General features: G+C 43.7%; 1 protein-coding gene across 1 annotated transcript; it reads right to left on the bottom strand.

Moving 5' to 3' along the window:
- Nucleotides 1-1,394: 1,394 nt before the first annotated feature.
- LOC146042982 (transcription factor HES-5-like) lies at nt 1,395-4,348 on the bottom strand. Its single transcript, XM_083163309.1, has 3 exons — nt 3,309-4,348; nt 3,023-3,188; nt 1,395-2,910 (listed from the first exon to the last, which is right to left on the bottom strand). The coding sequence occupies exons 1-3, from the start codon at nt 3,360-3,362 to the stop codon at nt 2,666-2,668; spliced, it is 465 nt and encodes a 154-aa protein (XP_083019435.1). The 5' UTR covers nt 3,363-4,348; the 3' UTR covers nt 1,395-2,665.
- Between the last annotated feature and the right edge of the window lie 20,416 nt (nt 4,349-24,764).

Below are 24,764 nucleotides of genomic sequence, written 5' to 3'. Positions count from 1 at the left end.
GGCAGCAGCACTGAGGAAATCAACAGAAAAATGTCCGCCATGCCATTTTTACAGAGGTCTGCGGAGCATACCTCCCAACTGTCACGATTTTAGAGGGACAGTCCCGATTTTCGGGTCCTGTCCCGCTGTCCCACCCGCGGCAGGCATTGTCCCGCTGCGGGGGGTGACAGTTGGGAGACCCCCAATCTAGTAGAATAGACGCTGTGCGCATGCGCACAGCGTCTATTCTCGTATGAAAATGAGGTTGTGGCTAATTAGCATAAGCCGCGCCCTAATTTGCATACGCCCCGCCCGTCCCTATTTCATACGGACAGAAGTTGGGAGGTATGGCGGAGTGAAGTCTGTGCACAGACTCCACAGCGCTGCACTTCTGCCGGCAGTGTGTGACAGATGACAGTGCCCCCTTACCATTATAACATTTATTACTCACACCACCACTGCAAATAGAATCCCACCCCATCTGGGGCAGTCTGGCTCAGATTGATGGACAACTCTATGACCTGGGACACACACTGTATTAAATATGCTAAGCACTTCCATCTATTTGTTGGTGAGCATGGAAACCCAGTGCCATGTTGGAATTACCTCTCTGGTTGGTGGTAGCTTTATAATTTGCACAATAAAACAGAGAAGTTGCCCAAATTACCCAATCAGCTTCTAACTGTAATTTATACAGCACTGTCTTTGAAATGCCAGTTCGAAGCTTCTTTGGATAACCTCCACATTTTCACTCACATAGGGCCAGATTCTCTAAGCTTCTGAAGTGATAAAATGGAGAGTGATAAACAGCCAGCCAATCAGCTCCTTCCTGCCATGTCACAAACTGTGTTTGAAAAATGTCAGACAGGAGCTGATTGGCTGGCTGTTTATCACTCCCCATTTTATCACTTTTGAAGCTTAGAGAATCTGGCCCTAAGGCTTGATACATCTCCCATAAAGTGTAATATTATATAGATGTTATGTATATAGGGCTAGGTGTAAATTTACTAAAGCTTCTTAAAATGAAGATTGCAGCTCAGGTCTATCAATTCTCTATTGCAACCTAGAAAATTACAGACAGACAGATACAGGGCCAGATGCACTAAGTTTCAAAAGTGAAAACATGGAGAGTGATAAACAACCAACCAATCATCTACCTGACATTTTTAAAACACAGCCTGTGACATGACAGGCAGGAGCTGATTGACTGGCTGTTTATCACTCTCCATTTTATCACTCTTGAAGCTTAGTGCATCTGGCCCAGAATATGATCAGTTGCAATGGGCAACATAACCCTTTGATACCCTCTTTTCTAAATGGTTGGCCTTCTGTAGCACCTTGTATCTATTCCCATGCCCCATGTATGTGTATGTTGCCTTTATAATATAAGGAGACATTTCAGAACACAAGTAGAATACAGTTAAAAGGAATATTTTATTTAGAATTGTGTGCAATATTCCTTCTTTGAGCATTTGAATCACAGTTTCTGTGTAGTAAACACTTACACAACATCCCCAGAGGATGATAAATACAATGCAGTTACATACAAAAATATTCTGTACAATGCCTTTTTCTTTCTAAATTGTTGAAACTATCTTAGATAGTCTTTAGAAATTATGAAAAACACACCATCACTGCTTGAAACAAGCGTCTTTGTAAAAGACATTATTTTAAGAATGTAGCCGAGACATCTTAACATTCTGTTTATAAAACATAATTATTTTACAAATGATCACCTTCAGTAATGTATAGAATATACTGTAATGGAGATATTTGCAAACTTTGTAAAAGTTACTTGTATTAAGATATTAAGGAGGTAACCTATGTTAAACAACACGCCAGAATAGGCAAAGTTTAGGATGCTTATACATAGGTTAGAATTTAATTCTACTCCCTTTTACTCTCCAAAAAGAAAGTCCTTAATATTAAATATAATTACAGCATTATTTTAGGCTGAAATTTTGATTACTGTATACACTGATTAATGTACATTAAAAAGCATTTGTTAAACAAATACATTGAAATCTCTTTAAATGTAAAGGAAATTCAACTACAGTTCAGCTTGTCCTATTAAGAATACTTAAAGTAATTAAGGACACGATTCTATAAATGTTATAGGTAAAACATTTCCCTAAAGTCAACTTCACAGAAGAAACACATCAAAATGTAAAATCATTCACTATATTCTTCCGTCTGCAAATTATCTTCTTAGAAGTTACTCGTTTCACATGGAGGAACATTAGTAAACCCTTCAGCAGAGTTTCTACTGTTCATTATATCATAATTCCTGGTAAATTGCTTGGCAATTTATAGTCCGCCATTAAATACACCTTCTCTATAAATGTTATAGATTTTCTATAGCATAGCAAAAAAAAAAAAAATAAGATATCATAAATGATAAACATTCAGCAAAACTTTAAAAGTTAACACTAAAATAAACTTTTTCAAAAGTTATATCAATATAACTCTCTTCATAGAAGGCTTTTAAAAAAAACATTAATCCCTTGGGATAAACACACTGCTTTTCAGAGTAGTCTATTATTGTTGTTGAGAGTTTTTGTTATATCCAAGCATACTCGTCAAAAGCTGTAGAACACAGTTCCTTACTGGCAGAGGCGTACGTGACTTATATCAAGCCATATCTTTTCCTCTTTAGTTATAAAGTCCTCTGGTTTATGATGTGACCTCACCAAGGTCTCCATATCTTAGCTGGACAGCTTGCTGGTGAAACTTGTTTTGATCCAGTGGGGCTTGCAAGATAAGGAAGAGCTGAAACTTTCTGAGGAACTTTCAGATGGCTGAGCAATTTCTTATGGACATCTCCGGTTTCTGGATAATGACACAGGAACTGGAAGGCTTCTCGAACACACCAGGAAAAGCCTTGGTTGAAATCTTGCTGTATACTCTCCACACTGACGGTCTGGTGTTGAGCTGGAGGGGAAAAAAATTAAGAATATAAGACACTTGCACCGAGGTTTAACTTCAGAACAACATCACCGGCTTATGCCTTTATGATGCAAAGCAAGAACGGGATGGAACTTACTTTTTTGCTGTTGCAAGTAGTTTACGGCCATCTCCAAGATGTCTGCTTTCTCCAGCTTGACATTAGGCTGCTGTTTTTGAAACTGTTTTTCCAGTAGAACCTTTAGCTGCTCAATACTGTTGTTGATCCTGTCTCTGCGCATCTTTTCCACAAGCGGTTTTCTCAGCTAAGAAAAAATGAGCAAGAAAACACGTTAGTCGATCAACGCCTAAATCAAACATACCAGTCGTCGTGAAAGAACTAGAACACAAGGTTAGGTGAAGTCCAAACCAGATAAACAACTTACTTTGTTTTTTTCCTTTGGTGAGTGGTTATCCATAGACATATTGGTAGGTGCCATGATTCAAAGTGCGTAAGAGGCTGGCAAGGCTCCGGTGCTGAGCTAGGAGTGATCTGAGAGGTGCAGTCAGATATCTGCTATTTATACCCCTCAGCCAGCATACAAATGCATGAGTCCCACACTTGTCAGACTTTCCCACACTCGTATAGCTAATACAGGCATTCAATGGGACAATAGATGAGGCATCCATTACAGCATGGTAAATTGACTCTGAATTGCCTGAGGATAATACCCTGCTCCCAGTGGAGCAGGTGGAGAGTGTGTTATACAATAGGGACAAGCTTTAAAATGAGGTGGGAGAACGTGGGAAAGAGCTTCCCATCTCTGTAATCAAACTAATTCCCGATGAGAACACAGACACGGCAGTGTGCTGCTCTTTTTGAAGTGTGCCGATCACACATGTGTGCTGAAACCAGATGCTGGAGAGCTGGGCACACATCCTGGATCCAGCGCAGTGCAAATCAATAGGAATACGAGCTGTAACTGTATATTTAATCAATATATAGGCTTTGCAAGCGCAGTGTGGGTTCTAGATGTGTTATCTAGACAAGCTAGTAACAGTAACGTGCAAGTATTATTGCAATTCTATTATAGGAAGCCAACTAGTATACGAAATATAATCCCATTTTAATATTGATTATATTTTAATTAATTCTATACTTTCAAAATAGAAATAATTAAAATAAAATACATTATCATTAAATAAAATAAGCCAATGTATACTCATAAAAAGGCTACGAACTCTTGCTTTAGTCCATGAAGTCATAATATATTAGCATTGCACGCTTGCAGAAAACACCTATCACTAGTGATATGGGGCACATTTAGATGAAGATATCAAGTAGGGAAATAGTATATGACTGCCCAATAATTGGGATCCCGACAGTCAGTATCGACATTGGAATACAGACTGCTGGTGCTCTGACAGGGTGGATCCCGACTGACGGGCTATTCTCCCTTGTTGGATTCCACGACCCCCATAGAGGGAAAACAGAACCTGTGGCGAGTCACCGAGCCCGCAAGGGGCTTCTTTGCATCAAGCTTGATGTTATACTGCGCCAAGAAAAAGCACACCTAATATAACACATTGGAAATGTGACAAGTGCACCATTAGTTGTAACATACTGAGGTAGGTTTCTTAAAAAAAATAAAGAAATTCTACCATGTTTGTCCCTTAAAAAAGTGGTACACAGAGCTGTAACTAGGGGTAGGTGTGCAATGCTGTTACTCAGGACCCTGGGTGTTTCCATGTTGCATCTGTATGATGGCACCTACAGAATGACACCCTGCTGTGCAGCCATACTCCAGGTACACCTTGCATCCCTTAGATCAGTGGTTCCGAACCTCGGTCCTAAAGAACCCTTAACAGTTTAGGTTTTACAAGTCACCCTAGACAGTGCACTGTGTATCAGCAACTGTCACATTTTAAAAATCCACAGGTGACCTGGAATATGGGAACTGTTAGGGGTACTGGGTTGGGAACCACTGCCTCATGGTGCCAATACACGGAGCGAAGTTCTTTGTACTTTTTGTACTAGAGCGCATCTAGTTCAAAGCGCATGCGATAGCGTGCCTTTTGTACTAGATGCGATGCAATCTAATACAATCTAGTACCAAAAGTGCTATGCGATGTGATGTGCTCATGAGCATGCATCACACGGACAAAATGCACGGACATGTATTGGCACCTTTAAAGTCACAGCAATCATTATAAGGATGCTCTGGGAAGTGCTCTATTTCCTGTTGCCAGCGGACCATCCCTCTTGGCATGACGTCACGACTCATGTGATTGGTGGTACGACCTAGAAGCACATAGGTGGCAGGCAACATTTTTGCAGTAGGAAAAAGCTGAATAAAAAGTGCAGGGACTACTGATGAATAGTGAAAAAGTTGTTTTCTTAATTATTTCTGTTTTAAAAGTGTTGTGCAGATAAAGTGGGCAGGATCGGCCAAATAGTCCAGCCACACCTGGGAAGTGCCAGCTAATTGTCTGCGTATAGTGTTGGAAATATAAACACAGTTGTTCATAAATCATATGCCAAATTTGTTGCACATGCGGAAGAAGTTACAAAAGAGCTTTCAACATTTCAGTTGACTTTACCCCAACATTTTGTGTGACCCTTGGAGGGCATGATTACCCACATTTTGATGCTGCTCTCTAAGAAATCACAAAGGTAAAGTACAGAAGAGGGAGGTGGGGTGCTACAAATGATGTCCTCATGGCCAACCCCTCTGTTGCATAATGCTGCAAATTGGGCCATTACCCACTGGGCCATATTGACGCAAAACACAGTGAAACATGTCAATGCAGCTATGCCCATTTCACTGTATGTCCCCCTGGTAGGCCGGTAGAGTAAGCTACTATGCAGGAGGGTGCAGCATTACCACCTCAGGCATACAGAACCGCCAAGCTACAGCCAAAATCTTGGTTCCACTTGAGCTAACTGGGGCACCTGACTTGTCCAATGCTTTATTTTTGAGCTGAGGAGCTTTAATTTTGGTCTTGTCAATGACCTCTATTTGTGTCTCGCTATATGAAAATAAAGGGGCATACACACGGAGCGATCTTGTGCTGTTTTCTAAGCAATCTGAATAGATTGCTTAGAAAATAAGCACAGATCTGTGTGTGTGTATACCAATGAAAGATGACGATGAGCTTGCTAGTTAAGTCAGTGAATGCAGTCATAAAATCTAGTCAAATTGCTTAGCAAGTGACTGCAAATCTCTCTGTGTGTACAGGATGAGAGATACTGATAGAGATCTCTCATTCTGAACCACTACCCTTTTTTTTTTTTGCTTAAGCAAAATTGCCTAGAAAATTCTCTTAGCACCAATCTGTGCGTGTGTATGTGCTCTACATTGGCGATCTGGATACCAGGAAATCACCTGCCCTAAATAGCTTAGCAAAATTGCTTAGCACACATCTCTACGTATGTATGCCCCTTAGGTGGACGTAAAACAAAATACTAATATTTTATTATGCACAATAAAAGTGCTTTTTTGGGGGGAATCACTGCTTGTTAGAGTTTTTTTGCTGTACAACGTAGAGGAAAATATCCACTTTGAGGGCATTTGGAAATAATAACAAATAATAAAAGTTATAGGTTAAATTTTTTTATTTTGGTCTTTAATAGTTTCACCGTTAGTGAGTCATTTGTTTTAAACCATACATGTCAACCTACCACACATCATGCTGTTAACATGCAAGTTCTTTTTGATTACTTATATGTATTTGTCCTCTTTTTTCTTACTTTGAGAACAATATAATTTGTTTAATGCAATGGTTAACCTACAAAGAAGCAAGACGTGTTCACCCTGATTGAAACTCTTTTCATAGCATGTCCCGAAAAAGAAAAATGAATATTTCTAGAAGAAAGCTTATAATGATGCTGCCAGGATATAATGGTGGAATGGAAAAAGGATTCTTTTCAGTGGTTCTACCTATTCTTAAACGGACTTATAACCAACCCCTTTTTCACCTCTTCTCCAGCTCATTTTGGTGTCAAGGGGCAATGCGTTCCCAGGTTTTAGATAGATGTGACAATACTGCCAGTTCAATGTATTCCTTGGGAAAAGAGCGAACCAGATGGCCTGTGGGGACAGGAATTGCTGGTGGACACAATAGCAAGTTAAACATCATCAGTAATTTGCTTCTTGTACGACACACTTCTTTTGTCCTCCATTCTGAAAGTTACAAATAGACGGAAAACTGTGGGAGACTCTGAGAAAATTCACATCCTATTGAAACCTAGAGTTTCTCAGAGTACGGGCAACCAAAGCCTAACAATTGTCAGCAAATCTCATCTGTAATTGTCTGCAGCCCAATTAACAATGCGCACTGATGTTAAAAGAGCTGTAGATCAAGGGAAGATGGAACATTTTACTGGGCCTCAAAATACTTTTTAACCCTGGCAAGCCTGTTTACCGATAGGTTATATGGGCACACTAGAACAAGGTGTATTTGTCCAAAGGTGAATCTTGTGTGAATCTGATCCTGTCTATTGTAAGGCAGAGCCCACTTGTGTCATATGCTACTTTTCTTCCAGGTCCTTCATTGTAGAACTTTATGGTTTTTTGCTTGTAAAATAAATAAATGAATGCAGGGTTAAGTAGTGCCTTTTTCATACATATATACTTGTGGGCCCTTATTCTGGTTCTCTCGCAAAAGCAAATTCCTCCTCAAATGGACAAAACCATGTGCACTGCAGGGGGGGGCAGATGTATCTTGTGCAGAGAAAATACTGACTGTTTTATTTTTACACTGTAATATAGATCTCAGTTTGAACACACCCCACCCAAATCTAACTCTCTCTGCTCATGTTACATCTGCCCCACCTGCAGTGCACATCTGAGAAGGAGTTTGCCTTTGCGAGTGAACCAGAATAAGGGCCGTGGTGTAGATATTATTTCTTAAAATAATAATTAAAAATAATCTCTGCGCTAATTAGATCATACAAGGCTGGGATATTTCAATTAATATACACAGTCATACAAAAAAAAAAGGTATATGTTATTATTATTTCCAGTTTGGTCATTGTAAAATGACACGTCTTCATTTAACAACAATTTAGATTAAAAATAAATAAAGAAGATGTGGATCATTGAAGCTAGAATATTTCTCCTCCTTTATCTCATTTGCACACATCAATATATTCTTTATATGTTCAATGTTCTTTTTTTGCCAAATAGAAGCCACTGATCCCATTTGATGGATTATATCTGGTGCACTGGGTATAGTATGAGCATAGTTCATGGGAACCGTGCCGTATTAGTACCTATTTTCCACTGCAGGAGACCTCGAGGCTAGATTAAGGGCCTAACGGGCATGAAGCTGGTAATGTTCAAGGGCCTATTATGGGAAGTGGTGGAGGTTAGACCAAAGCCATGTAGGCATGTAGAATGCATACACTATGGACCTTATTCTAGTTCACTCTTTCTGACAAAAATCCTTCTCAGACGGACAAAACCATGTGCACTGCAGGTGGGGCAGATGTAACATGTGCAGAGAGAATGAGATTTGGGTGAGTTATTTTGTTTCTGTGCAGGATAAATACTGGCTGCTTTATTTTTACACTGCAATATAGATCTCACTTTAAAGTAATACTGCTTTCACATTGCAAAAACCTGCTTTCAACCCGATTTTCTAAACGTGTCTTAAAACTGGTCAAAAGCCAGTTAAACCTCTTTCATATTGCATGATGTAAAGGTATATTGCAGTTTAAATACCGTTTTGTAACTTTCAGATTCAACCCGTTTCACCCATAGAAAGCCATACAATGTCATTTTAAATGTTTTTTTCCTGCTTGTGGGCGGGGATCAAGTGTGGTTATCATTTGTAGCAAATACCGTTTCTGAGCTGTTCAGACTGCAGGGAAAACGGCTCAGAAACGTGTAGGATCCTGCTTTTAACACGTGTCAAAATACCAGTTTTCTGTAACCGGTAACTTGACAATGTAGCTTTCACATTGCAGCTGGAACCGTTTTAAAGCACTAAAAAAACGTCAATATACAGTGTTACAGCTGCAATGTGAAAGGGGTATAAAACCCCACCCAAATCTAATTCTCTCTGCACAAGTAACATCTGCCCCACCTGCAGTTTTGTCCATCTAAGAAGGAATTTGTCAGAAAGAGTGAACCAAAATAACCCCCACAATTCCTTGCAGCACTGTGGGCTGTGAGGAAAAATCCACTTTCTAAGCCCATGGGGTTCCCGCAGCAGGTAATTGAATCAGATAACCATGACGATTAGCCCACAGGTAGTTGGATATGTCCCTAAATGTTATCATTTAGGAGATATTTCTGAAATATATTTTTATTAGCTTCCACTTATTATTTGACACTCATTTTGTGCTGTCAGCTCTATTATTAGTCTGCGTGTACTTCTGCTGGGGTACGTCACTAGGTCAAACCTATACAGGTCGACATACATTAGGTTGGCCACTGGAGGTCGACAGCGCTTAGGCCAGGTATGTCCAAACTGTGGCCCTCCAGCTGTTGTGAAACTACGCATCCCAGCATGCCTTGCAATAGTTTTAGCATCCCCTAATAGCAAAACTTTGGAAAGGCATGATGGGACTTGTAGTTTCAAAACAGCTGGATGGTCATAGTTGGCCATGCCTGGCATAGGTTAACCCCTGGCTAAGATTGACAGGGTCGTAATGTTGACACAGTCATTAGGTCAACGATTGGAAAGGTCGACATGTGTTTTTCACGGTTTTTTTACCGACCTTAGCCATGTTCACCTATTTTAAGTGTCGACCTTCGGTGGATTCAATCCTATGACCCATACCCCTTCTGCTTGCAGTACGCTGACTGCTTTCTTTAGCTCTCCATACTAAAAATTGCCCCTCCACCCCCCTTTTCTACTACCCCCTCCCTGTCCCACTTCTTTTCCATCCCACTTGCCCAATATCCTCTTCCACTTCAAACTAGAGATGTGCAGGTTCTGATTTACTCTGATTTCAAAGCAGGATCTTATTGGCTGTCATGTGATCTTATTAATCACATGACAGTTGTTGACAGTTGATAGCCAATAAGATCCTGCTTTGAAATCAGAGTAAATCAGAACCTGCACATCTCTACTTCAACCTACATTTTTTCCTTTGTTGCAAATTCACAACGGGGTTCGATGTTGAGGATCTGCGCATATGCAAATATAGCCATGAGCAGGTCTTCTCCTGTGGGCGCCCTCAGAGACTTGCATAGTCTCCGAGGTGCTCGCAGTGGGAAGGGCATACAGAAGGTGTGCTGGTGGCATTCTCATTGTTTCCTGGGCATACCCATGAAAACGCTGGGTGCGCCCAGGAAAACGATGGGCATCCCCATCCGGATGTCAACTGCCCACCCTGTTCATGGACCAGGGCGCCGCTAATCTAAGTCACCAGAGAGTGGTTAGATTTGTGCACGAATATGAAATCATTTGCAGGCCTGCAGGGACATTCGTCAGGCAGCGGGGATCAGGCATTCAGGCGGGAAGCGTTACTTGGTTTGCAACGCTGATTTGCGAGTCAACCAGAATGAGGGCCTTTAACTTGTACTTTCATGAACAACTTTATTTAGTGGGCATTTTGTTAAAAGTGTTTATTCTGTATTATGTATTTAAATGTGTTGCTTATTTTGCACAGTATGATATGTGCTGTGAGTCCACTGGCATATTTATAATGTGTGAATGGGGTGAAAACAAGCCCCCAGGGTTAGGGGGACCCACACTGCGCACCCTGCACCTATATTTTTCAATACTTACAGAGTCCCGCATTCGCTGCAACAGCTCTGCAGAAATCACTGGGAAAGTGGTACGACGGCCATTTTCCCAGCATTTTGTGCATGCACAGCGACTCAGAGGGTGAAATGTAACAGGGTGAATATTCAGAAAGTGAGAGGTTTGGTAAGAAATCTCCAGTGTTTTTAAAGCGGCGATCATTTACACTGTAAAACCAGTTTGATTTTGAAATGTAAATGATTGCCGCTTTAAAAACACTGGAGATTTCTTACCAAATCTCTCGGGTGTCGATCGTTTTATCGACCACACTCTTTTCTAGGTCGATATGGGGTAAGGTCGACAGGTGTCTAGGTCGACACGGGACAAGGTCGACATGGGTTTAGGGCGACACATGTGTTAGGTCGACAGGTCGTTAGGTCGACATGGTTTTTTTTTTTTACCCAAATGTCGACACAGTCGACATGGACACAGTTGGAAGTGAACTGCAGCCCCTCGCATCGCTCGCTACGCTCGGCACACTAATTTATTCTCCCACCACACCCTAGTTTATGGTAGGGCATGAAATACCGCCTGTCGGCATATGTCGGCTCAAAAAACAGTGAAAAAACCCATGTCGACCTAACGACCTGTCGACCTAACACATGTGTCGACCTAAACCCATGTCGACCTTGTCCCATGTCGACCTAGACACCTGTCGACCTTCACCCATGTCGACCTAGAACCCTGTCGACCTTCCCACCTGTCGACCCAACGGTGACTGTTAACCTAAGTGCTGTCGACAATACGACCGTATCCCAGTCTCTCTCTTTCTGATTCTCTCATCCTATAACATTTCACCCAGAGTCTAGACTGCCAGATAGAGGAGGGGGCCCAGATAGAGGTTGCACAGAAGATGTCTTTTCGATGAAACAGGCACCTTTGCTGCCAACATGGAGGTGTACACATATGAATGACGGTGCCGATGAAAGACCTTTTTATTTAATATTAATCAATTACGATTTTGCCAACAAGTCTGCATCAACCCGTTACATGAAAAAAATAAATAAAAGAAAGAAACCTATATTAAATAAAAGGCAAGTTATTTATTAACAACTTTTTTGCTACATTTTTAAAGGGTAATGTAATACAAGGGGATTGGATCTGTTTCCTAAGCAATATGGGGCCTGATTCAAAACTGTTTGCTAGGCCGCATATGTTCGCAGCCTAGCAACGCCCATCCGAGCGAATCAGCCAGAACAACCCCCGTACTGCGGCGCTGCATGTATAGCCCTTTTTTCTATATATTTGATAATGATTATTTATTTGTTTACTTTATTTATTTATTATTAATTAATTATATTTGTGTTGCACATATTTGGATCGAAACACCGCCCCTCCCCCATATAAATCCTGCATTTGCCACTGTATTGCTGGTTCTCACTATTTATTCTAGTGTCAGGGAATCTTTGAGTCTCTGTGTAAAGTTCCTTAAATCTAATTTGATTAGGCATTTATTGCTGATGCTACAACACAGCAACGGCCAAGCTGCTCCTGAGAACACAGCCACAGGGCAGCCACCATCAATGCGCTAGTCCCTGGGAACGAGAAGCTGATCGCTGATTACTATAGGACAACTGATAGCCAGATGGTCTTTTTGGAGTAAGATTTCCCCTCCATTCATTCAAATCAAACAGCAGCACTAATGTGAGTACTAGGAGGAAGACACACTTCTATTGTGCAAGGAAGAGATGTCATCAATTGGAAGGAGGGGGGGGACTGTGGGAACGAAGAGGAAGCTCAAACGTCCACAGTCTGGTGCTAATAACTTTGTTGTCAGACTGCTATTATTTCCATGCACCATGGACTCCCAAGCTTTATTTGACGGTCTTCGTATTGTAAAGCACATGGGCCATTGCAAGTAAGGAGCACTTTCCCATAGCCCTTTATGTAGCCACAGAGGAGGAGACAATTAATGGCCTTTTCAGCAGAAAATTGTAAAAAATGGTAAAAAAAAAATTTAGTTTAGCGAAACATAAATATTTTGCTGCGTCATAAAAATTTAAAATGCAGACACTTTGAGCGATGAGTTTCTTAGGGGTTTATTTCCTAAGATGGGAGTTCTGTTGACGATGAGATGTTTCCCAGAGCAACCAATCAGAATCTACTTTTTATTTTATTTAGCTCCTTCTAGAAGATAAGATAAGAATCTGATTGGTTGACCATATCCAGGGGTTAAAGTGAGCCGGAACGGGGCGGAACTGCGTTCCGTCAGTTCCATTTTGGAGGCGGAACGGTTCCGCCACCGTCCGCTCACCTTGCCCCACTCACAGCCAGTCCTACCATAATGCGCCGCTGCCACATTGTCAGGATGCGCCGATTGCAGCAATGGACACGGACAGCGCCATTACATATAATATTTGGCACTGTCCATAAGCCAATAGGAGCTCAGAGTTCGCAAGCCAATCAGCAACTCCATGCATAGTTGGATAGTGGGAGTATGAAATCACTCATGGGTGACTATACAATTAAAAATCAGGTCTTTACTATTAAAAATCGCATCGCATGCCTTAATTAGTGGCATGAGATGAAAAAAATCGGGCTTCCAGATAATATACCCCACTTTCTGTCCAGGTTTTTTTTGGGCGACCTATGACCCCTGCGTCAGTCCTTTAGGTCAATGTACCAGCATATATGTATATCACACAAGGTGTAGTTGCAATGGGCCCGGTCCCATTGATGTGCGCTATGTACCATGTGGGCATGTACTTTTACATATACATTCAATTACTGCTCTTTTCTTTAGGATCTTAACTGCCACTTTTTCCTTACGAAGAGCATCTCTGGTGAGCATCACTTTGGCGTAGGCACAGGTTCCTACTCTTAAGGAGGCAAAGACACTTTCTTCTGCAATTTGCTGACCTGGTGGGGTCTAGATGAAAGTTTTATCCTTTGAAAACTCTAAACTTGTCTTCCCCAGTTGCGATATTGTCTATTAGAAAACCTAAATGTGTTTTTTTATCTTGCCACTGTTTTCCAGCAGTCATACAGGAAACCATTTGCTCAATGTGGCTTATATCTCATGAGCATTACTGCATAATAACTTGGCCCGTATTTCATAGTATACTCATCCAGTTCAGTGATATCTTTCTTACATACATGTTCTGGGTTGGTGCCTTTTTAGACATTCACAAAACCCAGTGGTGGATTTCCCATCAGGCATGCGCCTATGGGTGACACTGGTGGTGAATGGGGATGGGGGGGGGGGGGGGTATGTTTGTTCCTTTGACAATAGGGAAGCCCTAACATGAGAAGGGCAGTGAAGTGACAGGGAGACTGATAATGTTGTGCCCAGGGGTCAGGGCCGGTGCAAGGCACCGGAGCGCCCCAGGCGAGTCGGGGTGGGGGCGCCCCGGTGCCGGGGGGGGTACCTGTCCTGCGGCGCTGTGTATTTAAATCTGGCGGCGGAGGCAGCGGGGGTCCCTGCAGTCCATTAGAAATCACGAGCGCTATCCGCCAGGCTATGCGGAAGCGCTTCTAGTGTGAAAACACTGGCAGCACGCTGATTGGCTGAGATCAGCGTGCGCCGTGCTGCCAGAGTTTTCACACTAGAAGCGCTTCTGCATAGCCCGGCGGATAGCGCTCGTGATTTCTAATGGACTGCAGGGACCCCCGCTGCCTCCGCCGCCAGATTTAAATACACAGCGCCGTAGGACAGGTACCCGGGCGGCACAAAATGCCACCCTCCAGTGGCCAGCGCCCTAGGCAAATGCCTAGATTTGCCTAGTGGTGGCGCCGGCCCTGCCAGGGGTGAATTGACCCCTAAATTCATCCCTGGTTGCACCCTTCGCTGCACAATGCTCTGTGCCGTACACTTTAACATCCCTTTTCAGAGAGGGCAACCAAGAAGTTAGCAAGTACGAGATGAATTTCCCCTTTCTTTTGACATGAAGGTTTAGGTAATATCCTGTAATAGTGATATGGAGGTTGAGTAAAGCATCCACTTTATAATATGGAAACTCAAGGTGCCCAATTATTGTATGCAATTTGTACTAGATCGCATCGCATTGCATACAAATTGCAATGCAATGAGATGCAATGCTATGCAATCTAGTACAAAAAGTGCAGCATATACTTTTTGTGCTGTGCGATGTGATGTGCACTGGAATGTGCATCGCATCGCACCTGTTAAATTGTACCGTGTATGGGCACCTTCAGATACATTTCCTCTTTCTCCTTACATGGAACCTGAGGTATCAATTTCCTTTAATATGGAGAGTACTCTAAGTCTGAATATCCTCTTTATTGTAATATGGAGCCTGAATCAGACTTCTACATAAGTATAATTGAACGATGTTTGTGTGTGTGTGTGTGTGTGTTCCACGATAACTCTTTAACGCTTTGACTAATCATCTTTAAAAGTTGCACACTACCTTATCATCTATGCCCAGATGGTAAGGACAGCTATGATGTCAATCATCGCTGTGGGGAAAGCCGCTCAATGCATACACACTGAGCGGCTTTCCCCCTGCATGGCGCCGACGAAGAGGGGAGGATGGCGTTGCATAGCGCAGAGCTATACAAAGCCGTCCTGAAAGCAGCTCCTGAAAGTATAACCAGCAGATGAGCTGCTTTTACCGGCGATGTTGCGGGAGCGCGCAGCAGCGCTCACCGCTCATCGCTGGGGCATACACACTGGGCGGCTTTGAGCTGAAAGCTGCTCAAACAGGCTGTTTTGAGCGGCTTTCAGCTCAAGTCGCCCAGTGTGTATGGGCCTTTAGTTCGAAGATGGGTTGAATCGGACGACCCCTTAAGGGTGCTGTCATAAGGGCCCATGCAATTTCTGTTGTTTTCATGCACTGTGATATGTCGTTGACCTTCTGAATACAACCAGGGCCATTTAAAGCATCCCCGTGCCCTGATAAAAAAGGGGGGGGGGGGAGGTGTCATCGGGTGGTCACCCTTGTTAAAAAAAAAAAAACATTCTACAGGGGTGTGGGTTGTGTGCCGGTGCACAGGCTGCTGCAGCAGCCTCTGCTCTCTACTCCCAGTGCCCGGTCTCTGCAGCTGGAGATGGGGATGTGGGACCCGGGCCCCTACAACAGACTTGGGTCCTGGTAAAAAGTACTTGCCCCCTCCCCTCTCCACAGCACTGAACAACAAAATAAACCGACTTCCTTAAGTGGACCCTTAAACCCTTGAGTGGCGGGTTTTCATGGGGCAGGACAAACCTATCGGGGGAGGTTTGTCCTGCTACCCTGGGGCTGCTGCCGGCTTCGGCTGTTTGCAGCCACTTGGAGAAGTTTGGTGTCACTCCGGTGTTCAGGCGCTCAGCTGTTCGTCTGTTCGGTCATTCTTGTGTTTGAAAGCCCGACCACATGTACGATCGAACCTCCCACAGCGCCCAGGATTGTCAACGGGGGGGGGGGGGGGGCAGTGGGGTAGGGGAGGATCAGCGACTGGGGGTGGTGGTGTGCCAGTGGCTCACCGCTGGAGGCACCACCGGCGCTCCCATTCAGGCTAAGCCGCTCAGCCTGAGAAATTTCCAGGTGTACCACTGAAGTTTCCCATTAAATGCAAAACAATTTCACTTTACAAAACTTTTGAGAATTTCACAAGCATCAACTTTCTGTTCTCTTACTATGAAGTTTGAGGTAAATATTATTTGGTACTCTTTACCTAGAACGGCGCCCGTCGCGGGCATCGCGGGTACATTTATGTATGGCGACCGACGCGATGCCCGCGATTTCCCATTGAAACCAATGTTAAACTTTGAAATCGTGTCGGTCGCGTCGCGGCCGTCCATAAATGTACCCGCGATGCCCGCGACGCGATGCTCCTGATTTCCCATAGGAATCAATGTTAAAAGGCGCGATGGATCCGATTTTACTGTTAAATGGCTCAATCCACACGATTTGGCCATAGGAATCAATGTTAAATGGGCCACAGAGCCCATTAACCCTTAAATGTCCCCCCAAATGTTTAACGCCACCCCACGATCCACGCCAACCCGAAGCGTGGCGAGCGCAGCGAGCCCGCGAGGGGTGGCGGTACGCGTCCTCCGACCTTTTCATGCCCTACTATCCACTAGGGCGTGGTGTGAGAATATAATAGTGTGGCGAGCGCAGCGAGCCACCGAGCCCGAAGCGTGGCGAGCGCAGCGAGCCCCGCGAGGGGACGCGGATACCTTCACAGGTAGACGCGTCCCCTCGCGGGCTTCACAGGTGTCCACCTCGCCACGGACACCTGTGAAGCCCGCGAGGGGACGCGTCTACCTGTGAAGGTATCCGCGTCCCCTCGCGGGGCTCGCTGCGCTCGCCACGCTTTGGGCTCGGTGGCTCGCTGCGCTCGCCACACTATTATATTCTCACACCACGCCCTAGTGGATAGTAGGGCATGAAAAGGTCGGAGGACGCGTACCGCCGCCCCTCGCGGGCTCGCTGCGCTCGCCACGCTTCGGGTTGGCGTGGATCGTGGGGTGGCGTTAAACATTTGGGGGGACATTTAAGGGTTAATTTGCCCTATTTGGCCCCAAATCGGGTCCATTGAGGCATTTAACAGTAAAATCGCTGTCAATCAGCCGTTTTAACATTGTTCCCTATGGGAAAATCGCGGTGATCGCGGTCATCGCGGTCATCGCGGCCATCCCGATTTACCCGCGATGCCCGCGATGACCGCGATCACCGCGATTTTTACCCACGACGCCCGCGATTTCAATCGCTGGCGCCGTTCTAGGTAAAGAGTACCTATTATTTTTTCTCATGTTCTGCTGTCTGAGGTTAACACATACTTGCCTACTTTTGAAAAGCAAAATGAGGGAGATTTTAGATGATAGCAAAATGCACCGAGAGCAGCGTCGCGCATCATTATATACATACATATATAGAGATCAGTGGACCGGCACTCTCTGTTTCTGCTGTCGGGGTCAATATGCTTGCCTGGGTGCCTGCTTCATTGTACATGTGTTCAGGTGCGCCAATGTAGATTGCTGTAGAAAGCGTCACTCCAGGGCTTGTGATCAAGTTAACATTTATTGGGTCATTGGGTCAACGCCGTTTCGCGCCTCCTGATGATGACGGGCTGAGGCCCGAAACTGCATTGACACAATAAATTTTCACTTGATCACAAGCTCTGGAGTGACGCTTTCTACAGCAATCTACATATATATATATATATACATACATACATACAGTATATATATATATATATATATATATATATATATATATATATATATATATATATATATATATATATATATATAGGAAGAGAGTGGAAATTTTAAAGTCGGAGTATGGAACAAACCAGAGGATTTAGTTCTGCGCGCGCCGAAGGCGCGCGCTCTGCAAAAGGGGTGTGGCCACAGTAAAAGGGGCGTGTCTTTAAGTGAAGTGTACCACACCACATACCACTCATACACCACACTAGTAAGACTCCTTATACTATCTAGTACTAGTGCCCTTACACAATGTGCCACACAGTATGAGACAAAATTCAAGGACAAAGGGACAGGGAGGGTGACATCAGAGAGACAGTGGGAACACAGAGAGAGTGACAGCAGGGACACAGAGACAGCCACATATGTACTGTATATTGGGCATCATGGTATGTGGCATATGCTCATTATACATACACCGCGATGCCCATTATACATATGCCCCACACCGTGATGCTCTATTTTACATATGTCACACACCGTGATGCTCCATTATACATATGTCACACACCGTGATGCTCCATTATACATATGCCACACACCGTGATGCTCCATTATACAGATACCACACACCGTGATGCCCATTATACATATGCCACACACCGTGATGCCCATTATAAATATGCCCCACACCGTGATGCCCATTATAAATATGCCGCACACCGTGATGCTCATTATACATATGCCACAGACCGTGAAGCCGATTATACATATGTTACACACCCTGATGCCCATTATACATATGTCACACACTGTGATGGCCATTATACATATGCCAAACACTGTAATGGCCATTATACATATGCCGCACACCGTGATGCCCATTACACGTATGCCGCACACCGTGATGCCCATTATACATATGCAGAACACCGTGATGCCCATTATATATATATATGTCACAGACCGTGATGCCTATTATACATATGCCTCACACCGTGATGCCCATTATACATATGTCACACACCCTGATGCCCATTATACATATGTCACACACTGTGATGCCCATTATACATATGCCACAGACCGTGATGCCCATTATACATATGCCACACACCGTGATGCCCATTATACATATGCCACACACCCTGATGCCCATTATACATATGTCACACACCCTGATGCCCATTTTACATATGCCGCACACCGTGATGCCCATTATACATATGCCACACACCGAGATGCCCATTATACATATGCCACACATCGTGATGCCCATTATACATATGCAGAATACCGTGATGCCCATTATATATATATGCCACACACCGTGATGCCCATTATACATATGCCACAGACCGTGATGCTCCATTATACATATGCCACACACTGTGATGCCCATTATACATATGCAGAACACCGTGATGCCCATTATAGATATATATGCCACACACCGTGATGCTCATTATACATATGCCACAGACCGTGATGCTTATTAAACATACCAAAATAGACGGCTCCGGTAGTCAACCACGTGTTCTTGCCAACAGCTGCCCTACTGACTTTAGAAGTTTAGCAATATAGTGGCTTAGACCGTGCCCGCCCAAAAAGCAGAAATGACAGAATGACTATAGTAAGCTATCCCATGTTCATTATTATTTCACATAACAGTAGTCATGGGAACATGACAAACAGGTGACATCTCCAGCTGTATGAAAGCATGTCAGTGGCACACACTGCAACCTACATACACTTACACAGCATATATATATATATATATACAAACGTATACATATATATATATATATATATATATACACATATACATACATATATACACACTTATATATACATATATACACTTATACACTCTCTCTCTCTCTCTATCTCTTTTAAGTGCCCCTTGTAGGAAGGCAGGCAGGCAGCTAGAAAATTTATGGAGCATGACGACAGGAGGAGTGGAGCATGTCTTGGGACGGGAGCCAGTCGGGGACCAGTGGTGAGGGTAGAGGTGATCGATAAGAAGCAGGCTTAGTGAGTGGGGGAGAGAGGAATGCATCTTACAGTCAGAAACACTCAGTTAACTTTAAGCTTTTACTTACTGGCTGCAGCTGCTGCTCCTTATACCGCTGAGACGAGTCTGCCTGACACTTGTGTGCTCCCGGCTCCCGCTGCCCGACTCACTGTCTGCCACTGCCGCTGCCAGTGCCGCTCCTGCACGCTCAGGCCAGCGCTACCCACACAGCCCCGCGGTGGCCATCCTAATTACGCCACGGCGTCGCGCATTTAGGCCCCGCCCCCGCAATGACGCGTTCGCGCATGCGCATTCCGTTTTCATTGGAAAGGGGACAAAAAAACGGGAGAACCCCAGGGATTTGCGGGAGGCGGGAGAATGATTGGAAAAACGGGAGACTCCCGCTAAATGCGGGAGGGTAGGCAAGTATGGGTTAACAGCAATTTTGTTTCGGAATAGATCATTCTGAAAACAAAGTCATTGGCCAGTGCCAGGAACTAGAGCTGACAGACCTTGATCAATATCCCTGACAGCATACAGTAGCATCCAGATGGCCTGCCTGTGTCCTGTGATACACAGAGAACACAACACAAAGCTAAATACCATTGCTAATTCAGCATGTAGCCGGCACACTTCTTTTGTTGTCTCAATGAATGAACTGAATAGAGCAAAAGTGTGGGAAACTCAGAGTTACTTGGAACTCACAGAATCAGAGGTTTGTAACAAACTCCTGTCACAGGTTTAACATCTGCCCGAGAGAGCGGGAAAGTGTCAAGCACTAAAAAAAAGAGGGAAATGTGACATCTGTCAATAGGTGATTATTTTAATGCCAGAGGCTTATCTTCCTCAAGTAAAAGAACACAATAGAATCCACAGTAACTGTACACTGCAATATCTGTTTTATCATGTAGCATTCATCTAAAATGATAAATTATTCAAAGCTGAAATGCTGGGCCTGATTCAAGTTGAATCAGTATGGGCCAAATTCGGCCCAGTGACTGATGTTGCTGAGAACGCAACGGGGGGGGGGGGGGGGGGGGGGGGGTCAGAGATCGTCCCGATTTCGGCCATCTCAGTCTAGGATAAAAGTCGGTTCATACTGACTTTTATCTGTAAGCTGGAGGAAAATAATTTTGGATGATTTTTGGCCCATGGGGCCGCATTTGAGGGGGTGTGTAAGCGTATACATCCCTTTCCTTGCAAATGAGGGGATTTGCGCGGCAGAAGGGGGCGGGCGTTCGGATGGCAGGTGGCGGTTACCTGTTCTAAAAAAAAAAACAGTTTGCTTGTTCGGTTACGTAGCGAACAGGTTACCTAGCAAACAGGTTACCTAGCGAAAAAAAAACTAGCAAAAAAAAAAATTCTACAGTTTGAACATATGCATAAATGTAATCGCTGCGGTGACGTCTATACATTCAGCAATACACTTACACGGTACTTACCCCATAGATGTAATCATAATACACCATAGTAGTATAGATGTAAAAAACGTTATTATTTGTTCTGCAAACGGAATTGTTTCGATCAGAATTGAAGTCAGTGGGTCTGATTCAGAGATTCAAGCGCCCCCAGCTGCGTCTGTTGTCAGTCATCCATTTAGAACTTTATGCAAATGACATTTGCCCACTATTGGGTGACAGACAGAAGATCAACACATGGAAATTAGGTTGACATGGTCAGAAGCACAAGCAAACTCTCGATATGAGAATGGTCTACATGGAAAATGTCGATGTGAGTTTTTCATGATTCTTTTTTTTTTTAACCGACTTGTATAATAGTGCCCAAAGCGCGGTATGCACAGCGAGCCAGGCGAGGAGATGGGGTAAACTAATGCAGTGTCCATGTCATCCTAGACATCAAAATAAAACCTGAGAAACTCACGTTGATCGTTTTCCATGTCCACATAAGCAATGTCGAACTTTTTACCATATCAATCTTTTTCGACCTTTTGACTGCCGGCCCTATACTTGTTGACCGAGTGATCCACATGTCACTTGTAGCACCCATACATGCTGAAATACCGACATCCACCAACCAGAGCCATCTTATCATATAGGCACAATGGACAGCTGCCCAGGGCCCCTCCAGGGGGGTGGGTAATGGTCACACAATCAGAGCAGCAAGGTAGCATTCCTTACCTGCCTCCCTGTCTGCAGCTACGCGCTGAATTGCGGTAGGCCGGTCATGGATGTTACGAAAAAGTTCAAAAAATAAAAAAAATTAATAAAAATGAACGTCAGCCATTATCTTGTGGACTTATTGACTATGTTGATATAATCCATGTTGACCAATATTAGGTGACCTATTGACTGCCGAATAAAGTCTGGATACTTTACAAATGTTGGGCATACATCATACAATGATCTGGCAGATAATCTGCAAGATCTGGCTGATTGGAATCAAAATCTGGTAATGGATGAGACTAAAGGGGCCTACACACAGAGAGATTCCAGGGCATTTTCTAAGCGATCTCACTAGATGTATGAAGGTATGTTAATGAGGGATAGGGGGTCAGCGACTAATATGTCATACGCAAGGGACGATGTTAAATATAGAAAACAAAGATTTTATTTGACAGTATATAAAAATTGAATAAAAAGCTGCTTATTTTAGTATAAAAACTGGAAGGAGGAGGTAGTAGGCAGCACCCAGGGTTTTTAAACTAAAAGTTTTTATACTAAAAGAAACTGCTTTTTATCCAATTTTTATATTCTGTCAAATAAATACTTTGTTTTCTATATTTAACATCTTGTGTATGATATATTAGTCACAGAACCCCTATCCCTCAATTACACACAGACACACACACAGACACACACACACACACACGCCCTTATTCAGATCTGATCGCAGTAAAAAAAAAAAACTCAAACTGGACAAAACCATGTGCACTGCAGGTGGGGCAGATGTAAGATGTGCAGAGAGAGAGAGAAAGAGATTTGGGGGAGTTATTTTGTTTCTGTGCAGGGTAACTACTGGCTGCATTATTTTTACACTGCAGTTTAGATTTCAGTTTCAACACACCGCACCCAAATGTAACTGTCTCTGCGCATGTTACATCTGCCCCACCTGCAGTGCACATGGTTTTGCCCATTTTGAGAACAAATTTGTACTGTGATCAGATCTGAGGTGTGGCACTCAAGGTATATATATATATCTATATAGATATATATAGATATATATATATCTATATATATCTATATATATATACATACATACGTTTACTTTAACAAGGCACATTGTCAACACAGGCTATCCAGCTCACTTTTTCCCCTCCTTGGCCCTTATTCTGATCGGTGCGGCCCGATCAGAATATGCGGCCGCAACCGTGCAGGCGAATCCCCGCCTTCCATACGGATCGCCACCTGCCGTCCGTATGCGGATATGTGGCGATCCGCATGAAATTGTACGGGGATACGCCTCCTCCATGGTGGGAGCAGCCCCTGCATTCGATGGTCGCCGAACATCGAATGCAGGGCCGCACGCTCCACCAGGTCCCGCAACACAAGACCACACGGACACTTGTCCGTGTGAAATCATGTATAGGGGCGGGCAGCTGACATCCGGCGATGTCAGATGCCCGCCCCGTACCCACGCGTCACGGCCTCATTACCATGCATACGCCCCGCGTTTGCATGGGAACGCCCATGAAACGGGGGGCGTATGCATAGGGTAATGAGGCTAAGTAGCCCCTCACGCCCCTCTACGCCCCCTGTGCGGCGTATAAAGAATCCGTGCGGCGAAATCGGCTGCACATGCGCAGAGTGACCTCTGCACATGCGCAGACGATCAACATCGGCGGTCCGTCCGCATGCGGGAATTTCCGCACCGATCAGAATAAGGGCCCTTATCCTCTACTACTGTACTGTATATTCAAGTGTTACATGTAACCAATGACAGATTGCAAACCTTTGTATTGTAGCAATGGGTATTATTGCTAGACTCTAAGCTGGGCCAGTCTGCCATCTGAGTTCATGACCCATCTCATGATTGCCGCATCAATATGAAACTTAGCATTCAGTCTGGCACTGTTGACGTCTGCTTATCCATTTGCCTATTGAGCACCCTGTTGCCCTAACTATATGTAGTATTAGGCTAATAAGTTGAAACATTTCCACTCCTTTCACTTTCCCACACTATTAGCCTATGATCTGCACTCACTCCTGTATAATAGAAGTGTGCCAAGCAACAAAACACATTAGGAATGGTGCTTGACTTTGTCATTGTATTTGGTGGGAACGCTGGCTGTCAGAAAGCCATCTGGGATGTAGCGATCACAGCCAATGTATGGAGAGTATGACCGGTATTTAGCCTTTGAAGATTTGGGACTTTCCACAATTCTTTTATTGCTGCAAATTTACCTTCACAAGTAACATCTGTCTGAAATCCAACCAGTTTGCGGTTTCCAGTCGTGTCTGAAGAAGACTTATATAGAACTTATATTGTTTTCTTTTATTTCATTATGTCTTTTAATGGATTGATTCAAAAGATGCTTAGGAGAGCTCTTCTTAATCTTATGCTTTGAAATATTAGCCAGGGCATACCAGTATTTAAAATACATTTGTAAAATGCCGATGCCAAACGAGTGCCATAGAACACTAATACTGTAGCTCTGGGAATACCTGAAAGAATCCCAAGTTGTAATATTTTGGTAACTTCAATTATTATTTATTTTATTTTTGAATGGTGACATACATTGATGTACAGTGCTTAATGGTGGCCTGGTAACACAATGCAGAGTAATGAAAAAATATCCAGGAACAATGTGATTTACTTCCAATTCAAGTCAATTTAAAAAATGCTGAAGACTTCTACTAATTGTAAAGTCTTATGCCCCGTACACACAGTGCAATTCATTTTCTATTCAATCCTGATTCATTTGGGATCGAATCGCACAGCGCAGTGTACACATTTGAATAATGGGGCCTACACATGTAGCGGTCCCTGGGCATTTTCTAAGCGACCTTACTAGATGCCCCTACATTGCTCCCTGTGTAGGGGCCATAGCGATAGACAGTGACAGAGAATACTGGCTTT

Source organism: Crinia signifera, chromosome 19 (genome assembly GCF_055691185.1).
Source record: "Crinia signifera chromosome 19, ASM5569118v1, whole genome shotgun sequence".
NCBI classification, from domain to species: domain Eukaryota; kingdom Metazoa; phylum Chordata; class Amphibia; order Anura; family Myobatrachidae; genus Crinia; species Crinia signifera.
The sequence above is the reverse complement of the archived record's forward strand: the minus strand, read 5'-3'. Positions and strand labels throughout refer to the sequence as shown.

What these genes read in the sequence shown, in the direction of transcription:
- LOC146042982 (XM_083163309.1), bottom strand. Translation starts at nt 3,362, where the DNA reads ATGGCACCTACCAATATGTCTATGGATAACCACTCACCAAAGGAAAAA. An exon ending in CACCAAAGGAAAAAAACAAA is followed by an intron (nt 3,189 to 3,308) that starts GTAAGTTGTTTA and finishes ATTTTTTCTTAG; the next exon opens with CTGAGAAAACCGCTTGTGGA. An exon ending in CTACTTGCAACAGCAAAAAA is followed by an intron (nt 2,911 to 3,022) that starts GTAAGTTCCATC and finishes TTTCCCCTCCAG; the next exon opens with CTCAACACCAGACCGTCAGT.